Here is an 18,294-nt window from a genome sequence, read left to right on the forward strand (position 1 = left end):
AAAACCAACAACAAAAAAGTTCACAAATGGGCTGGAGAGATGGCTCAGAGGTTAAGAACACCTGTTCTCCGAGAGGACTCACATTCAGTTCCCAGCACTACACTCACTTCAAGTGGCTCAAACTGCTCGCTAACTCCAGTGCTCAGGAACTGACACCCTCTCTCTCCGCCACTTCAGATCCTCCACATATCCATACAGAGACACAGGTACATAAAACCATGACAGCAATCTTAGTTTACGGTGGGTTGTTTTAGATTTGTTTTACCTGTATGTATGTAGGTGTATATGTATATACACATATACATATATATATATATGACTCTGTATATATGCACCATATGCATTCCTGTTGCCCAAAGGCCAGGAGAGGGCGTCAGATCCCTGGGCACTCAAGTCACAGGCAGTTGTGAGCCACCTGATGAGTGCTAGAATTGAACCCAGGTCCTCTAAAAGTGCAGCCTGTGATCTTAACCACTGGGATATCTCCTCGGCCCCTTGAGCTGCCTTTTTTTTTTCCTCCCTTTTTGTAACATTCACCATGATTTTGAAGATGGAGCCTCTCTCGCCTGGAGCTTTCTTTCCAAGAAGCCTCAGCAAGCTTGGCCGCAAGCCCCAAGCACACAGCACCAGGCTTAGGGTTTTTTTTTTTTTTTTTTTTTTTTTTATGAGTTCTGGGACTGAACTCAGGTCTTCTACACAACCTGGGAACTTTGCTTATTCCGTAATTTCTTGGCCTCTGGAACAAAGTATAGTTAAAAAAAAAAAAAAAAAAAAAATCAAAGCTTGAATTGAAAATGGCTTTTCCTGGGCTGGTGAGATGGTTTGATAGGTAAAGCTCTCTGTGAAGCCTGGAGACCTGAGAGCAATTTCCAAGACCACATGATCGAGGAAGCAAGCTGACTCATGCAGGCTGCCCTCTGACCTCCACAGGCACATCATTGTACATAAGCATTTCACCATTCCACAAAATAAATAAATATAACTAAAAAAAATTAAAGACATTAGCTCATTAATTAAAGGGGCACAGCTCATACCTTAGCATAAAAGTCTTTTTTTTTTTTTCAGGTATGATAAAGCAAGTTTGGTTGTTATTGCTTAGTTGGTTGGTTTCTGGTTTTTCTGGTTTTTCAAGACAGGGTTTCTTTGTGTTGCCTTGGCTGTCCTGGACCAGGCTGCCTCAAAATCAGAGATCTGCCTGCCCCTGTCTCCCCAAGTGTTGGGCTTACAGGCCTGCACCACTGCTCCTGGCTCCAAAAGCAACAGTTTTAATTTCAGAAAATTACTTTGATTCCTCCTTCCAAGCACGTTTGGTTTTTATTAAGTCAGCTTTCAAGTTTTATCAATGGTAAATATCTGCCTCAAACATTAACAGAACTTTGTATCTTCCTATTTTTGGATAATCTTACAACTTATTTTTTGAATCATTACTCAAGATCCCTTACCAGCCCCCAGGCAGGACATTTTATTGTTACTATGTATTTTCAATAAATCTCCTTTATCACATCCTGAGTCCCTAAGTAAGGAAATATTGTCCCCTCTCCAAGACAGGGTTTCTCTCTGTGGCCCTGGCCATCCTGAAACTTGCTCTGTACACCAGGCTGGCCTCCAACTCACCTGCTTCTTGCCTCTCAAATGCTGCGATTAAAGGCGGGCAAATACTATTTTATTGATTTATTTAATTTTTAGGGGGCTAGAGACATGGCTCAGTGGTTAAGAACATTTATTGCTCTTATATAGAGGACCTGGGTTTGATTTCCAGTACCCACATGGTAGCTCACAACCATCTGTAATGTGAATTCCAGGGTATCTGATATCCTCTTTTGATTTCCACAGGTCTCAAGCAAAATAATCACATGAAATAAATTTATTGTTTTGCTTACACACATATATGTATACCATGTGTGCACCCGGCGGCCACAGATGAGAGAAAAAGCATTGGATGCCCTGGATTGGAAGGTAAAATTGTGAGCTGCCATTTGGAGGCTTTGAACCCCAATCCTCCACAAAAGCAACAAATGCTCTTAACTGCTGAGCCATCTCTCCACACACATATTAAAAAAAAAAAAAAAAAAATTGTGTATGTACCCATGCATATGTGACAGGCCATGCATAGGTGAAGGTCACAGGTCAACTGTGAATCAACTCTCTTCTACCATGTGCATCTGAGACCAGGCTGGTCTCAGAGATCTACCTGCCTTTACCTCCCGAGTGCTGAGATTAAAGGCATGTACCATCCAACCAAAATAAAATATTTTTAAAATATCAAAAACAGCTGGAGAGATGGCTCAGCAATTAAGAACACTTGAGCCAACATGGTAGCTCACAATCAACTATACCTCCAGGGCACTGGGATCTGATACCCTCTTCTCCTCTCCACAGGCACATACATGGTATACACACATACATATATGCAGGCAAAATAAAAGTAACCTCAGTTGGGTGCTTAGAAGTGCTTGGCAAGGGCAGGGCCCTGGTTTGTCATGTAATTTCAGCTTCTCAACACTCTATAATAAACTTTTCTATGACTATGAATTACGCACATTTTATCCACTTAACCTGACCCTTTCAACATTATACCTAATTTCTAGTGCCATGTGTATGAACATACAATATGCTAAATATATTATTTATATTGATAAAAACGTTCAGAACTTTCATGGAATCTCAAGATATAACCACCATGGACTAAAAGCACATCATTAAAGGGCTTGTAAGCTCCACATTCCATCAAACTAGGCATTGGAGTTCTTAAGTCCAGCCCTGGGATGGAGGGGAAAGGGAGCCAAATTTCAGGACAGTCTGGGCTATATGGTGGGAACCTACTCAAAGAGGCAGCAACAAAAAGGAAGCACACTCTGCTCTTAGCACTTTATGTACATTATACCCCAAATTTTGTAATGCAGCAGTGAGGGGAAGTGAAGATTTAGACAAGTAAGGTAAGCACAGAGTGACTTTTAATACACCAATCAATGTGAATAAAACACAAGTCAAACAGACAAGTGCAAATGTGTTTCAGACCAAAGTTGATAGAAAACAAATGACTTTCCCCCCCTTTTGGAGGACAACATCTACTAGCCAAACACTGTTAGTCAAATGGCTAATCACAGGTAAAATGTATTTGTGAAAAACTTGGAATAGTCACAAGTCATTCTGGCATTTCAAACAGCTATGTACAGTATTACCAAGATAAGTTTATATACACAAATATTGAAGAGAAACTGGGTGAAACATTTAAAAATAGGCTAACCATACAACCAAGTATAAGACTTGACAGGAGGAAGGAGACATGTTTTAAAGTCAGAGGACACTGTAAGAAAAAAAAATTACAAAACGAGTAATAATTATACTACATTAATACAGCATTCAAACAGGGACAGGGTAGGTGCACTTTTTCAATGCACTAGCTTCAAAGTCCAAAGAAACAGAGGCAAAGCTGCTTCTCACGAAGAGCAGCTACATATTTCACATAATTGTTTTGAAAGAAAGCCTATTAACAACAATGATTGTTTAATGCTAGTTTTACAGCAAGAGGAAACTAAAATAGCAGCAAATTCACAAGGCAAGGCTTCCACAGAATGACCATCCCATGGTGCACATGATGCCTAAAGTGCTCCCAGTTGGATATACAACTATAATTCACAATAGAAAAAAAGAAACATAGATTGACACAGGTACATCGGAGGCTGAGTAGTACTGAGTCTCTGAGCATCTCCCTTTGTGAAGGGAGAGGATGTTCGTAGAAAAGCCCTGGAGTCCTTTCTACAGGTCCTAACAAGGAAAGACACCTTTCATCACACTGCAATAGTGAATGATAAGCAGCACACCACCACAGCGTCTAAGCCTGCAAAGGCTGGTGGAACATCCAACAGTGACTGACATCCTACATGAAACAGACGGGAGGATGAGACAAAAGCCTGACAGAGCCAAGTCAGAATATAGCTCTCAACTGTAATTCACAAAGTCCTAAAAAGGCATTTTAGGAAAACTACTGATACCAATGGACAAAGTAATTGCAAAGTGGATTCTAGCAGTGATTTCAACCTAGCTTCCTCTTGTCACAGTTTTGCTTTTGTTTTTTTTGAGGGGGGTAGGAATGGGGGATGTGAGCAGTTCAATATATAGTAAGGCTGACAGAGCGGTTCATTTTCTTTCCAATAAGTCGAGAAGTTCTATTACTCTGGGTGGTGGACCTAGTGGCCATCCGATCCGTGAAGAGCGCCCGTTCCTCAGCTGCAACTTTGGCTGCCATCTGGGCTTTCTTGAGTTCTCTACAAAAATTAAAAAGAAAAAAGAAGCAATACTTTTAATTTACCTGTATTAATCCTATGGACAAAGTCTAAGAGGCAAACACAAAATGAATTATTGTGCGAGCTAGTTTTATATTAATTTGACACACATTAATATCACCAAAGATGGAGCCTCAACTGAGAGAATTCCTCTACCAGATCAGGCTGTAGGCAAGCCTGTTTCTTTACTAGTGAGTGGAGTGGGAGGGCTCAGCCCATTGTGGGTGGTGCCATCCCTGGGCTGGTGGTCCTGGGTTCTATAAGAAAGCAGCCTGAGCAACACTCTTCCATGTCCTCTACATTAATTTCTGCCTCCAGATGCCTGCTTTGTTTTGAGTTCCTGACTGGACTGTGATATTTAAGTCAAATGAATCCCTTTCTCCCCAAGTTGTTTTGGTCATGATTTTCGTCATAGTAAACAGTAACCCTAACAAGGACAATTATCAATGAGAAATATTCATGTAATATCATTATTCTGAGATGCATCTGAGAAACAGAAAAATGTAACAGAGTTTTAGCTTATATATTCAACTTTGGTTCATGCTTTTAGAATTAAAATATCGTACGCACCAGTACAAAGACATGTACACAATAAAGATATTAGTAAGGTCTGAATTAAGACTTTAGGTCTTGAATGAAGAGATGGCTCAGGTTAGGAGCCCTGCCCGCTCTCCCAGAGGTCCAGAGTTCAATTCCCAGCACCCACATGTTGGCTCACAACCAGCTATAAGATCTGGTGTCCTCTTCTGGCATGCAGGTGTACATGCAGACAGACATTGTGTACATAGTAAATAAATAAATAATTAGAGAGAGAGAGAGAGAGAGAGAGAGAGATATGATTTTAATGATTTTAAAAGAGGTGTAGTGGCTCACGCCTGTAATCCCAGCACTCCTGGAGGCAGAAGCAGGCGGATCTCTCCGAGTTTGAGACCAGCCTGGTCTACAAAGTGAGTCCAGGACAGTCAACACTACACAGAGAACCCTGTCTCAGAAACAAAGGATTTTTAAAAAAGGACTTTAGGTTAATTACACTTCTTTCGGAGACACGGTCTCACCAAGTTTCCCAGGCTGGCCTTCAACACTGCAGCCCAGATAGAATTTGAGCTTGTGACCCTGATGCCTCATTCTCTGTAGCTGCTGGGCTCACATGTCTGGGCCACAACAACCCATCTGCCTTAATATTTGTCTGTGCACCTTTATGTAGAGGTGCACATTGGTGCAAGTGCATATGGAAGGCAGAGATCAACATCAGATGTCTTCCTGAATTGACATCTACCTTAATGTTGTAAATACTTTTTCAACATAAAGCTTTAAAAAACTTTGTTTTGGTTTTTTGAGACAGAGTTTCTCTGTGTAGCCTTGGCTGTCCTGGAACTCTCTTTGTAGACCAGGCTGGGCTCAAATTCAGAGATCTGCCTGTCTCTGCTTCCCAGGTGTGCACCACAAAGCCCAGCCTGTTAGTATTCTTAAAGCATAAAATGTTTGCCAAAAACCCTAAATGATCTCTCAAAGTTTGAGAATCAATGAGAACAGAGTAAAAGTGATATAATTAGAAACACCTCCTTACTTCTGCAAAAGAGAATTTTTGAATTTTTCAGCATTCAATTCTATTCTTAACTGCTCTGCACTCTTTCTAGATGCAGACAGCAGCACTGAATGCTTCACCAGCTCCATCGCTGAAGGCCTTCTCTCTGGATCGGGATGAATCATAACCTAACAAACAAAAGCAAAAGTGTTTAAAAACTACTGCTTATGACCACATGTGGTGGTATACATATTCTTCCTCTTTTAAAAAACAAAAACAAAAACAGGGTGTCTCTGTACCGGTAGCCTTGGCTGTCCTGGACTTGCTTTGTAGAGTAGGCTGGAAGATCCAGTCACAAAGATCACCTGCCTCTGCTAGGATTAAAGGCATGAGCCACCACTTTAGACCCAGCCTGATCTATAGTTTCCCACGACAGCCAGGGCTACATAGAGAACCTGTCTAAAAACAAACAAAACAAAAAAGCCACCCTCCCCTCAAAAAAACCAATAACCAAACTAAACACCTACTTAGTAAAATAGAGGTGTTACTAAAGTAACTCACATATAAAACACTCACTTTTAGCAACTCTGTCAGCTCCTGAGAAAGCACTTGTGGAATACGAGGCAATCGGCCCTGTCTGATCTCATGCCACTGATCCCCATTTCTGGGAAGGGGTTCAGCACCAGCAGCACACACGACCGTGAGAGCAAGAGCAAAAATATCTGCTTTCGGTAGATGGTTGTAGTTCTGTAAAAATGTGAAAGAGAAACTGAAGGAAAGGCACACAAATAAAAACTGCACACCATGATGGTCTATGTGAGAAATCACACTAAACACTCTTCAATGCCACATTTAAGTATCTATTCAGAAAATAATTCAAGATTCCACATATGTGTACGTTCAGTAAGGCAGACCAATGTGCATGGAAAGAGCAAGATGATAAATTAGACTTTAAGTGACACACATAATTTACCTGTAATTTCCTTAGTAAAGACAAAATTTTCACATTGTTCTCTATGGATACGTGATCATTTGCATAGAGAAAACTTCTCCCTGGTGTGGTGATGCACACCTTTAATCCCAGTGCTTGGAAGGCAGAGGCAGGGGGATCTCTGAGTTCCAGGCCAGTCTGGCCTACAAAGCGAGTCCAGGATAGCCAGGACTCCATTACACAGAGAAATCCAGTCTCAAAACAAAACAATAAGGAAAGAAGGAACGAACAAACTTCCAGGACAGAAAATTCTAGGTCAACTGAAATGTCATTTTTTAAAAAAAGATTTATTTTTATGTGCATTAGTGTTCTGTGCAAGGGTGCCAGATCCTCTGGAAGTAGAGTTACAGATAGTTGTGAGCTGTCCTGTGGATGCTGAGAATTGAACTCAGGTCCTCTGAAAGAACAGCCAGTGCTCTTAACTGCTGAGCCATCTCTCCGGCCAGATGGAAATGTGATTTTAAAATATCAATATAGTGACAGTTTGTTCTCTACAAAGGCTATGCAACTTTGAGGTTCTACTGGTAGGGTATGGAACTTTCAATGCCATCAGAATCCTTGCCAGATTAAATATCCCTGGGTGATAGTTTAAGACTTTCTTTTTTTGTTTTCAAAACATGGTTTCTCTGTGTAGCTCCTGGACTCACTTTGTAGACCAGGCTGGCCTCGAAACAGTGAGTCTGCCTCTGTTGGGATTACAGGCATGAGCCACCACGTCCAGCTCAGACTTTTAGTCTACTAGCCACTTAATTTTCAACATTTGAATTCAGTCTTCTGTCAGTTGCTTAAGTGGTACAAAGCAAATACTATAATCCAAGGAAAAAGAAATTACCTCTTGTAAAACTTCATTTGCTAGAAAACGACTATCACCTTCTTCAACTTGTGGACTAGAGATTCTTGTCACATGCCCAAGATCACCTAGACGTATTAGAAAAGCACAGTAGCTCAGTTAGCAGAGTACACACCTAGGATACACAAAGCCTTGACTTGATCTCTGTAACCACATAAGCCAGGTATGCAACACACACCTATAATACTGAGGGCAGAAGCAGGAGAATCTTTGGCTATATGAGCTATACACAAAGTTAAAGGAAGCACACTGAGATACATGAACTCCTGTCTCAAAAGTATAGAAACAGGCTGGAGATAGGATGGCCCACAGACCAGAGCACTTGCTGCTCTTGTCAAGGACCAAAGTTCAGTTCCCAGCATCCACACAGTAGCTCACAACCTCTTGTCACTGAGTTCTGGGGATTGGGTGCTTCTCTTGGCCTCTTTGGGCACCAAGCATGTACGTGGTGTACTTACATGAGGCAAACACGCAAAACAGAGGCTTATGGAGATGGCTCAGGGGATAAAGTGCTTGCCTCACAGGAATAAGGACCAGAATTCAGATCCCTAGAACCCATCAAAAGCCAACACAGGAGCACATGTCTACAAACCCAGAACCACCTCAAGATGGGAGTTAGGACAGAAAAAAATCCTAGAGGTTCACAGGCCAGCTAGCCTGGCATCCAAAGCAGCACACAAAAAACAACAGACCCCACCATGGAATGGAACAAGAAGGAATATGAGCACTAAAACCCAAGCTGGTCTCTAACATCCACACATGCTCTGTGGCACAAGCATTCCCACCACACCCATACTACACCTACACATTTACCCAACCTCCCCCAAACCCTCCCCACAAACAAACCCCGCCTTCATTTAACAGTTAGCCTAATAGTAACTTTACCTATTTTAAACATAACTTTGTTGGATATCCAGTCATCTTCATCTCCTTCCTCAGAGACAGCATTTGGGATTGAGGTTCGAGATATGAAAATATTACCTATTGAATAATAATAATTGTATTTAACAAACAAGGCCAAATATAAAAATCATCCATAAAGTATGTGAAATACCTCTGTGGGTAAAGGTACTTAATGCCAAGCCTGAAAACCTGAACTCAATCCCCAGAAGCCACATGGTGCAAGAACAACTATTACAGGTTGTAAAAATCATCCACCAATCATCTATTACTCCCACCCCAATCTTAGAGAAATAACAACGTCAAGGGATAAAGACCAGGCTGTAGGCCTTGGGAATACTTTGAAATAATATAAAAGATGGCCAGGTGGCGGTAGGGCATGACTTTAATCCCAGCACTAGGGAGACAGAAGCAGGTGGATCTCTGTGCGTTTGAAGCTAGCTTGGTCTATACAGAGTGAATTCAGAACAGCCAGGGCATAATAGTGAAACCCTGCCTCAGAAAACACAATAAAGTACAAAAGATAACACTATAATTTGATGTTCAAGTCAATTGGAAATTCAAATGGAAGAAATTGGAAATGCAACTGGAGAAGAGGGCTACTAATTTCATTTATTTTAGATTTATTCATTTTTATCTGATGAGTTTTGCCTGCATGAATGTTTATGTACCATGTATGTGCTCACTGCCCATGAAGGTTAGAACATTGGCTCCTCTGCAAATGGAGTTATGGATGTAGAGGAATTTTAATCCAACAACATGTTTTCTCTGATCACATCCAAAGATATTCCAGGTCTGTTTGATCCTGCTGAAATGTAGACGTCCTTAATATACACCTTTAATTCCAAACAATGAAGGTAAAGTCACTTTGTAGAAGGACTCGGAAGAACTCAGTTAAAGTAATGTCTAACTGACAGGCAGACAAATCAGAGAAAGATTTGACAATAAGATATGCCCAACTCTCACAAAAACAGAGGAAAAAGGGGCTACTTAAGAGAGAGCAGCACAGAGAGAAAGAGAGACAGCAGTTTCACTGGGAGATTATAAGACAGGCTGAAGAGAGAACAAGCTAGACATAGGTGAACAAGCCAGACAATGAGAAGGAGCCAGAAGATTAAAACACATTGCCAAAGTTAGCTTAAGACCAAGCAGAGCAATTCAGTCAGAAGTTAAGAGAAGTCAGATAGAATCAGTCAGCTTGGAGAGGTGTTTAGCCAAAATAGCTGAGTTGAACCAGGCACCCAGAGTTCAGAAAGAGCTAGAAAGAGTGAGCTTATTCAGCATTAAGTCTTCGAGGCTGAAAACATTCTAGGCCTAGATAAGACTGTACAGAGACTAGAAGCTTCCAGGACTAGGCCTAGGTTAGCAGACAGAGGCAGTAAGCATCAGACGACAATTATATTGGGGAAATAAAAGATGGGTGCTGGGTTCTGTGCAAGACCAACAAGTGTTCTTAAACTGCCAAGTGATGACTCTTCAGACCCAAAAACTTAATTTTAAACTAATGCTAGTGTAGAAAGAGTGAGTCATTTAGCTATTATGCAGTACCTACATCCCAACACTGCTTATGGCTTGCTATTTCCTACTACAAACACTTCTTCAAATAAAAGTAACCTTGTAACAGAAGTTTGGGTGGCATATTTATGTAATTATTTTTGGTCTTTTGGGTGTGTGGGTCAGGTGTTCTTCCTCTGCCCTCTCCCTCTTATTTTAGTTATGAGAACCTCAATTTGTAGTTTCTGCTATACTTACTGGCCACGGAGTTCCCGGGGTCCACCAGTCTCCAAGCCTCCTCACTCGCATGTTCCATTACAGATGCCCACTGCTGCACTAGCTTTTACACAGGTGTTAAAGATCTGAGCTCTGGTCCTCATACTTGCATAGCAAGCACTTTTTACCCACTGAGCCATTTCCCCCAGCCCAGCAGATTTCACTTTAATAGATTTATCTACATAATATTGACTTTAATACATGACAATTATTAGACTCGTGTCTGAAGTTTCACTTTATAGGAAAACATACTTACGGTGACATAAGTTTGGATTTTTTTCAACTCTAGCCCCATATTCCCTAGCCTTTGAACATTGTTATTAAATGGATTTACCATATTTGTTGCTTAATATAAGATAATCTGGTTTTGTGTCTATGTCCAAACATTTCCTTCTTTTCTTTTTTTTACGTCTTTAATCATCTATGCATGCATTTGTATAAAAAGGAATACAATTCTGCAAGTACTGTTATGGGAAAGAGTGTCCCAGATCATCTCTAGCTCTTATTTTTCCCAACATCTGCTTCCAACTTTCTCTACATACTTATGTCACTATTGTGTTTCACAATTTTAAGCATTGATTCAGTATGGAAAATGAGGGTTTGACTTTTTTTTTTTTTTTTTACTGTTTTGTGTATTTCTGCTTTTATTTTTTTAATATAATTTTTATTATACTTGTTTCCCAGCTGTAGCCTCCACCCTCATCCCCTCCCAATCCTGCCCTCCCCTCCCTTCCTCCTCCCATGCCCCTTCCCCAGTCCACTCATAGGGGAGGACCTCCTCCCCTTCCATCTGACCCTAGACTTTTTTTTTTTTCCTTTGAGATAGGGTCTCACTATGCAGTCCTGGCTAGCCTGGCCTAGAAGTAATCATGTAGATCAAGCTTGGCTTTCAAATCCCAGAGATCGCCCTGCCGATACATCCCACTTTACCTGGCTTTTTCTTCCTTTTGAAACAAACTTTAGTCAGGCAAAATATTTTAACTGCAATTCACAAACTGTATAAAACTATTTAAACTCCATCAAATCAACACCCTTCCTTAGATTAAAACAAATCTTTTTAATCTGTAAAGTTAAACGTAAAGGCACCTTGCCAGGGGATGTGGAGATGGCTCAACGGTCAAGAGCATTCACTGCTTTTGCAGGGGACTCGGGCTCAGTGCTAGCACCTACATGGTGGCTCACAAATACCTCACTACAGTTCCAGGTAGCCAGTGTGCTTGTCTAGCCTCCAAGGGCTCCTGCACATGGTGCACATAAATTCACTTAGCTGCACAAATGTATACAGATATATAAATACATTTTTGTTCACATATACTCCCTCCTGACATGGTTTCTACAACAGTTCAAGCTGACCTCAAATTCAAACAGAACCACCTGCCTCTGCCTCCTGAGTGCTGGAATTAAAGGTGTGTACCACCACGCCTGGGTAATTAGCTGGGTGTTGTTTGTTTGTTTTGATTTTAATAAGACAAATACCGTGCCTGCAAAAATTAGTTTGAATCCATCAACCCTTTCTAATTTCTAATTTATGGGAAGTATAAGGAAGGCAGAAGCTAAAAATATAAGAAAGCAACCAGTTAAACACAGAAGTTTATGTGTAGGATTAACTCTATAATTTTTAAGAAGTAGAGGAGCTGTAGAGATGGCTCAGTGGAAGAACACTGGCTGCTCTTCCAGAGGACCAGGGTTCAATTCCCAACACCCACATGGAGAGTCACAACTGCCTGTAACTCCACTTCCAGGGCTTCTAACACCCTCAAACAGATAAACATGTAGGTAAGACACCAATGAACATAAAAGAAAAAGAAAGAAATAACCAGATGCATAGCATGGTCCTGAAACAAATAGCAATTTAAACAAACTATGAAAGACTTGGGCCAGTGTGGGGATGGTCTAGTCCTTCAATCATAAAACACTAGTCAATAATCAATGAAAAGTGTGAGATGTTTTCACACTGTTACAATGGAGTAATATATTCCCTATATCCAGCCAGAGCACCTGTAATACTTACTAGGTTTTATATCCATGTGAACCAAAGACATTGAATGTATGTATCTCAAGCCCCGGCCAACTTGCAAAAGGAGATCTTTCAGCTCTACTTCAGTAAAGTAGCTCATGATTCTGTAGTTCTCACTTATAGCATCAGCTAAACTCCCACCTAAAAAACAAAGACAGTAAAAATTAACGTTTTTTTTATTTTCCCTTCTCTTTATATTGAACAACTGCAATTTACCAAGAAAATGACATTTAATAGAATCTCTCAACTTGCTTGGGATATCAACTTTTATTTGTTTTAGTATGAAATACACCCATAAATATAGAAAACACAATTTAAATGCCAGGAATGGTGATGTAGGCACATAGTCCCAGCTTTTAGGAGGCTAAGGTAGGAGGACCACAAGTTTGAAGGAGGCTTAAAAAAAAAAAACGAGTTTAAGGCTAGCCTGGGCACCAGGCAGTGGTCCTAGCACTTAGAAGGCAGAGGCAGGCAGATCTCTGCGAGTTCGAGGCCAGCCTGGTCTACAGAGTTCCAGGACAGCCAAGGCTACACAGAGAAACCCTGTCTCAAGAACCAAGCCTAGCCTGGGCAGGTTAGTAAGACAACTGGAAGGATGCAATGCCTACTGGGCATGTAGAGATCCTCAGTTCAGTTCTCAGCACTGAGGTGAAAACACAATTTAAATTTTCTTTCACTCTTCTAACCTCAGTTCACTTTCTCAAGAGTCAGCTATCAGTTTCTTTTTCTCAGGGGGAAGGGGCTGGGCAGAGCAAATGTAGATGTTAAGTAAAAGTGAAGGGAGTAACGCCTCAGATTAAATAAGAGCAGGCCATGGTTACACACAACTTTAATCCCAGGTAGAGCAGGCAGGTATCTGTGAGTTTGAGGCTAGCCAGAGCTACATAGGAGACCCTGTGTCTAAATCAAGTAAGAAATTGACTTAAATGAGGAAAGAGCTCTTTATTACCTGCATCATTTATTAATTAGACTGCTAGTTATTTATGAAACAAGAATAAACCTTTACTATCAAGTGTTTCTAAACCTTTCATTTCTTTCTTTCTTCTTTTTGAGACAGGGTCTCCAAGCCTCCCAGACTTCCTAGCCTCTAAATCAAAACCAAATCAATTCATTATAACTGTCGATCTCATTGTATTCTTGTACAACTGAAGACAACAGGCTAAGTCTGCCTTTCCTGTGTGCCCACAAACTACAAACTACACCATGTGCTTGGGAATACCAAAATGTACACTGCAAGACTAACAGCATGCTATCTTCTCAGGAAGCTCAGCACTGAGTGACAGGTATGTAAACAGAACAACAGGTTCTACTACTGAGTTATAGAGAAGATGCCACAGAAGGGATAAGGCCTCCAACTCAAAATTCATGTTACTTTTCTGGTTGAAAGGTAGCCAGGTTGGGTAGCACATGTTTTGATCCCCACACTAACGAGGCAGAAGCACATGGATCTGTAAGTTTGAGGCCAGCCCAGTTTACAGGAAGTTCCAAGTCAGCCAGGACCACACAGTAAGATGCCACCCTAAACAAACAAACAAACAAACAAACAAGTTAGTGGGGGGTGTTGTAGTGTAATCTTGGCTGTCCTGGACTTACTCTGTAGACCAGGCTGGCCTCTGAACTCACAGAGATCCACCTGCCTCTGCCTCCCTGAGTGATGGAATTAAAGGCATGCACCACTGTGACTGGCTCCATCTTAAAATTTTTAACACATGCACACACACAGAGCCACAGAGATTAAAAAAAAAAAAAGAACAAAAAAAACCTTAGGATTGTAATAAATATTCTCATGGTATTTGTTTTCTAAACTCACAAGTCTATGAATGAACAAGATATTACCATTACAATATTCATTCTGTATAAGCATATGGTCATCTTCTGCCCAGGCAGAGAAATAGCGAACGACATGGGAATGCTGTCCAAGCACAGCATGAGCATATACTTCTCTCAAAGCATTCTGCCTAGAAGAAAAGAAGTAATAGAATGTTAAATCATTTCTACAAGAGTAATCAATTTATCTGAAGCAATACAAAGTAAACCCAACCTTTTTAAACTATCACTATGCTAAAACATGACTTACTTTAAGAAAACCAAGAACTAAGCAAACTAGCAAGGTGGCACACACTGTACCCTACCATAGGGGAAATTAAGGCAGGAGAATGGGAATTAAAAATCATTACTACATAATGAGCTCTCATCAAGACTAGCCTAGCTACATGAGACCTAATCTTAAAAAAAAAAAAAAAAAGAATTAGGTGTTTGGTTACCTAAAATCTTAATGTTTGCCAACAACAAAGGAAACAAAAAGCAAAAGACAAAAATATTTAATACATACTCATCAACAGAGCCAGCCAATGGCTTTTTTGATCGTTTAATGGCATAAATGCATCCATCTAGCCTCTTCACGCATTTAAACACAGAACCAAATTCTCCAGAACCAATTTTCTCCAGCTCATGAAATTCAGTTGTATACCGTGACTTCATATTGCTTTCAGTAATTGTAATTCTCTGTAATAAAGGAGTATAACACAAAGATAATGAAATTAAAAATCATTCTACCTTAGATTCTGCTGTTTACTTAGCATGCAGACATATATGAACTAATTAAATAGTAAAAAGTTTACTTTAGCGGGTCTTGTTTCATCTTCAAACTCATAATCACTGGCTTCCATGTCTTCAGAGGAACTGAAAATAACAAAAAACAACAATGTGTATGTTTTTACTAATATATCGAATACACAGTAACTTGAGATTAAAAACCTTATAAACTAACAGTAGAGTAAAATTGATTTTTAATGAGTAGAAATAAAATGCATATAGTTAATTTTATAACCCTAACATTTTACTCAGCTGATTAAAAATAAATACACTGCTACAAAGACCAAAATTAAAGCTTTTCTAAATCAAATCTCTGGCCATCATAAAAGCTCAAAGCAGTAAGTGGTTCTAAACCTGTGGGTCCTTTGGAGGTGACATATCAGATATTCACATAATTCATAACAGTAGCAAAACTAGTTATAAAGTATCAACAAAATAATATGCTTAACATGAAGAGATGTTAAAGGTCACATCATCAGGAAGGTTAAAAACCACTCACTCAGATGGTAAAGGCTCCAGCCACCTCTTGACTCCCAAGTTCAATCCCAGGGACCCACGCAGTTAAAAGAACCAACTCTTGAAAGCTGACCTCCACATGTGTGAACCACGCACACAAAAAACAACTCTTTCCAAGATATCTAGGCTTTTTTTTTTTTAAAAGACTTGTGTACAAGTGTACACAAAAAACAACTCTTTCCAAGATATCTAGGCTTTTTTTTTTTTTTTTTAAAGACTTCTGTACAAGTGTTTTCCAGGTATGAACATGTCTGAAGATGCCAAAATGGGACAATGGATCCCCTGGAACCAAAGTTCCAGCCATTTGTGAGCTCCTACACTGGTGCTTGCTGAGAACTAACCCCCAAGAACAGCAAGAGCTCTCAACACCTAAGTCATCTCTCCAGCCAGGAATGATGGCTTCTTATTCTTTTCCTTTCTTACACCACTTCTTTCCTACAGCTGATTATCTCTTTTCTAAGAGCTAAGTACTAATGAAAGAAAAACTTTCAGAGCAAAGACATTCATGACATTGCGCAGAAAATGAATTTTGACAGTACACAGTACCCATCTTAGTTAGGTATATAGAACAATCAAACTACAGAGACTTACTCATTAAAATATGCTCTCTTCCTCCCACGACACCGTCCTGAGGAATGGAGCAATACAGGATCCGGAGTAAAGGGATTAATATTCACTTGAGGAGTTTGCCGTGTATCGAAGTCTCTTTTCCCTGATTTTTCTGTGTCCATGAATAGAGAACAACCCCGGAGTTTAACAGAGCTGGAATCAATTACTCGAGCTTTCGAAAGCAAACTCTAGAAAAGGGAGATAAAATCTTCAGGATCCAGTCTTCTGCATCATCTTCTCAATATAATTTCCAACTGGCCTTTATAAGTGGCTAAATGTGAAGCCCAAAGCAGCACATTGTGAATGAAGCTCAGTACTAGATAGAACCCATGCAGAAAGAGGTCCCAACACCTGACTTGGGGAAAACAAGAGAGGGGGCAACACACAAGCCTTCCTTATTTCAAGTAAAATAAACAGCGGCTGACTTAGGTTGAATACTACTTATCTGCTGACAGCGAAGTAAAAACCGGTAATTAATACTAAAAAGGAACATTTATCGTGACTAAGATTAAGTTCATATCAGTGGCTAAAAATTAATAGGCTCTTCAAGAGTCTAAAAATAAAAGCAATCAGTTTCAAAACGTGCCTTGGACATGTCGGCTAGTAAAATAGCAAACCTCAAAGATACACGTATTCTCGTGGTTTATGACTAAGGGTCATGGAAATCAGTAAGTAGGCTCCCTTTAAAAGGCTTATTCGCAAACTGCGGCGGTGGCGCACGCCTGCAATCCCAGCACTCAGGGAGGCAGAGGTAGGCGGATTTTTGTGAGTTTGGAGCCAGCCTGGTCTACAAAGTGAGTGCAGGACAGACAAGGATACACAAGAGAAACCCTGTCTCTGGGGGTGGGGGGTGGAGAAAAGGCTTATTCCCGTGTTAAGCTTACAAGGTGCCATGCCTGTCTTAGTTTGGGGAAGTGTCTGCTCTTAATTTTTTTGTGACTTCTTAAGTATTACCACTGTACATATTCACGGGCTATTCCGGACAGGTCCTGAACACACACACACACACAATTCCTTAAGACATATTAGTTTTGACACACGAGCCAACAAAAACACAGGGCAAACCCCAAACACGCAAAGCTTCCCTAATATTAAGTTCCGAAAGACAATCAAAATCTACCTGGAGTATTCATGAGTTCGCGACTGTAAACGCAGAGGCAACTCCCAAAGGAAAAGCGCAGACTCTCTAACACTATATTTTATATATATATATATATAATATATACAGCACGGAACCACAAGTGCAGTGAGGGGGGAAAGATCCCTAATAACCTAACTCCTTCTATCCGTGCCCCCTAAAATTACAGTGCCGATCACCGGGTTTAAAAGGCACCATATGGCTCGGAGTGTCAGGTGGCCCGCACCAACCCGGCATCCTAGCACACCGCGCCACCGGGGCCAAATCCTCAACCACCTGGCCAGGGGGACCAGCCCCTTTGTAAGATGAAGAAGTCACAGACCCGGCCCATTGTTCAGTTACATAACCTTAACCGACAACTTCTGGGCAGAGCCAAAAAGTGGGGCTGCCAACTTTTTTTTTTCTTTTTTCTGGTGGCGGCGCAGGCCAAGGAGCGGGGTGCGGCGGGGCGGTTATGTAACCGAACCCCGGCCGTGGGGCGCTCGGTCTTTTTTCAAGGCCGCGGAGCTGGCGCCCCCGCCTACCTTGGGGGTGTGCGGCGTGTCGAACAGTCGCAGCTTGCGGAAGGTCTTGTGCGGCGGGGTGCTCGGGTAGTCGGGCGGCGGCGAGCAGGGCCCCTGCATGGCCCGCGGGGCCCCGCAGCCCCGGGGGGACGCATCCCCCGGGCCGCCGCAGCGCACCGGCGAGAACGAGCTGCCCAGAAAGTAGGCGGCCGCGGGGGACTTGACGGGCGACGACGAGCCGAAGCCCTCCTCCTCCCACGAGTCGCCCTCGGCGCCCCCGGCCGCCGCCCCGGCGCCCCCGCCGCCGCCCCGCAGCAGCAGGTCCTCCTCCAGCTCCCCCGGGCTGCCGGGCTCCGCGCCGGGCGAGCGGCGGCGCTCGGCCTCGGCCTCGGCGGGGCTGCGCGCAGACGGCAGCGGCGAATCGGGCTCCTGGAAGGCCGAGTCCTCGCCGGTGCTGTGGCCGCTGCCCTCCTCCTCCTCCTCCTCCTCCTCCTCACAGTCGCTGCCCGGCGAGAAGATGAGCTTCTGCCGCAGGCTGCAGGCGGCCGCGGCGCGGCGGGTGGGCGGCGGCTGCTGTCGGCTCAGGAAGCTCAT

General features: G+C 41.9%; 1 protein-coding gene across 2 annotated transcripts; it reads right to left on the reverse strand.

The window, feature by feature from the left end:
- Positions 1–2,937: 2,937 nt before the first annotated feature.
- Wee1 (WEE1 G2 checkpoint kinase) lies at positions 2,938–18,294 on the reverse strand. 2 transcript variants are annotated; one of them, XM_055627675.1, is made up of 11 exons: positions 17,722–18,294; positions 16,042–16,247; positions 14,961–15,021; positions 14,672–14,844; positions 14,176–14,297; positions 12,334–12,480; positions 8,538–8,633; positions 7,635–7,720; positions 6,388–6,558; positions 5,854–5,999; positions 2,938–4,268 (listed from the first exon to the last, which is right to left on the reverse strand). In XM_055627675.1, exons 1-11 carry the CDS (start codon positions 18,292–18,294, stop codon positions 4,112–4,114), a joined length of 1,938 nt encoding a protein of 645 aa, XP_055483650.1. In that variant the 3' UTR covers positions 2,938–4,111. The 2 variants fall into 2 exon arrangements, with proteins under 2 accessions (XP_055483650.1, XP_055483651.1); XM_055627676.1 differs by lacking the exon at positions 5,854–5,999 and having other exon boundaries at positions 4,148–4,268.

Source organism: Psammomys obesus, unplaced genomic scaffold, assembly GCF_907164565.1.
Source record: "Psammomys obesus unplaced genomic scaffold, mPsaObe1.curated_primary_1811, whole genome shotgun sequence".
NCBI classification, from domain to species: domain Eukaryota; kingdom Metazoa; phylum Chordata; class Mammalia; order Rodentia; family Muridae; genus Psammomys; species Psammomys obesus.

Bases quoted from the DNA above. Each gene is read 5' to 3' on its own strand.
- Wee1 (XM_055627675.1), bottom strand. From the start codon at position 18,294: ATGAGCTTCCTGAGCCGACAGCAGCCGCCGCCCACCCGCCGCGCCGCG. The intron at 16,248-17,721 runs GTAGGCGGGGGC...TCCCTTTTCTAG, and splicing joins ACACGCCGCACACCCCCAAG to AGTTTGCTTTCGAAAGCTCG. The intron at 7,721-8,537 runs GTAAAGTTACTA...TAATACGTCTAG, and splicing joins CAAAGTTATGTTTAAAATAG to GTGATCTTGGGCATGTGACA.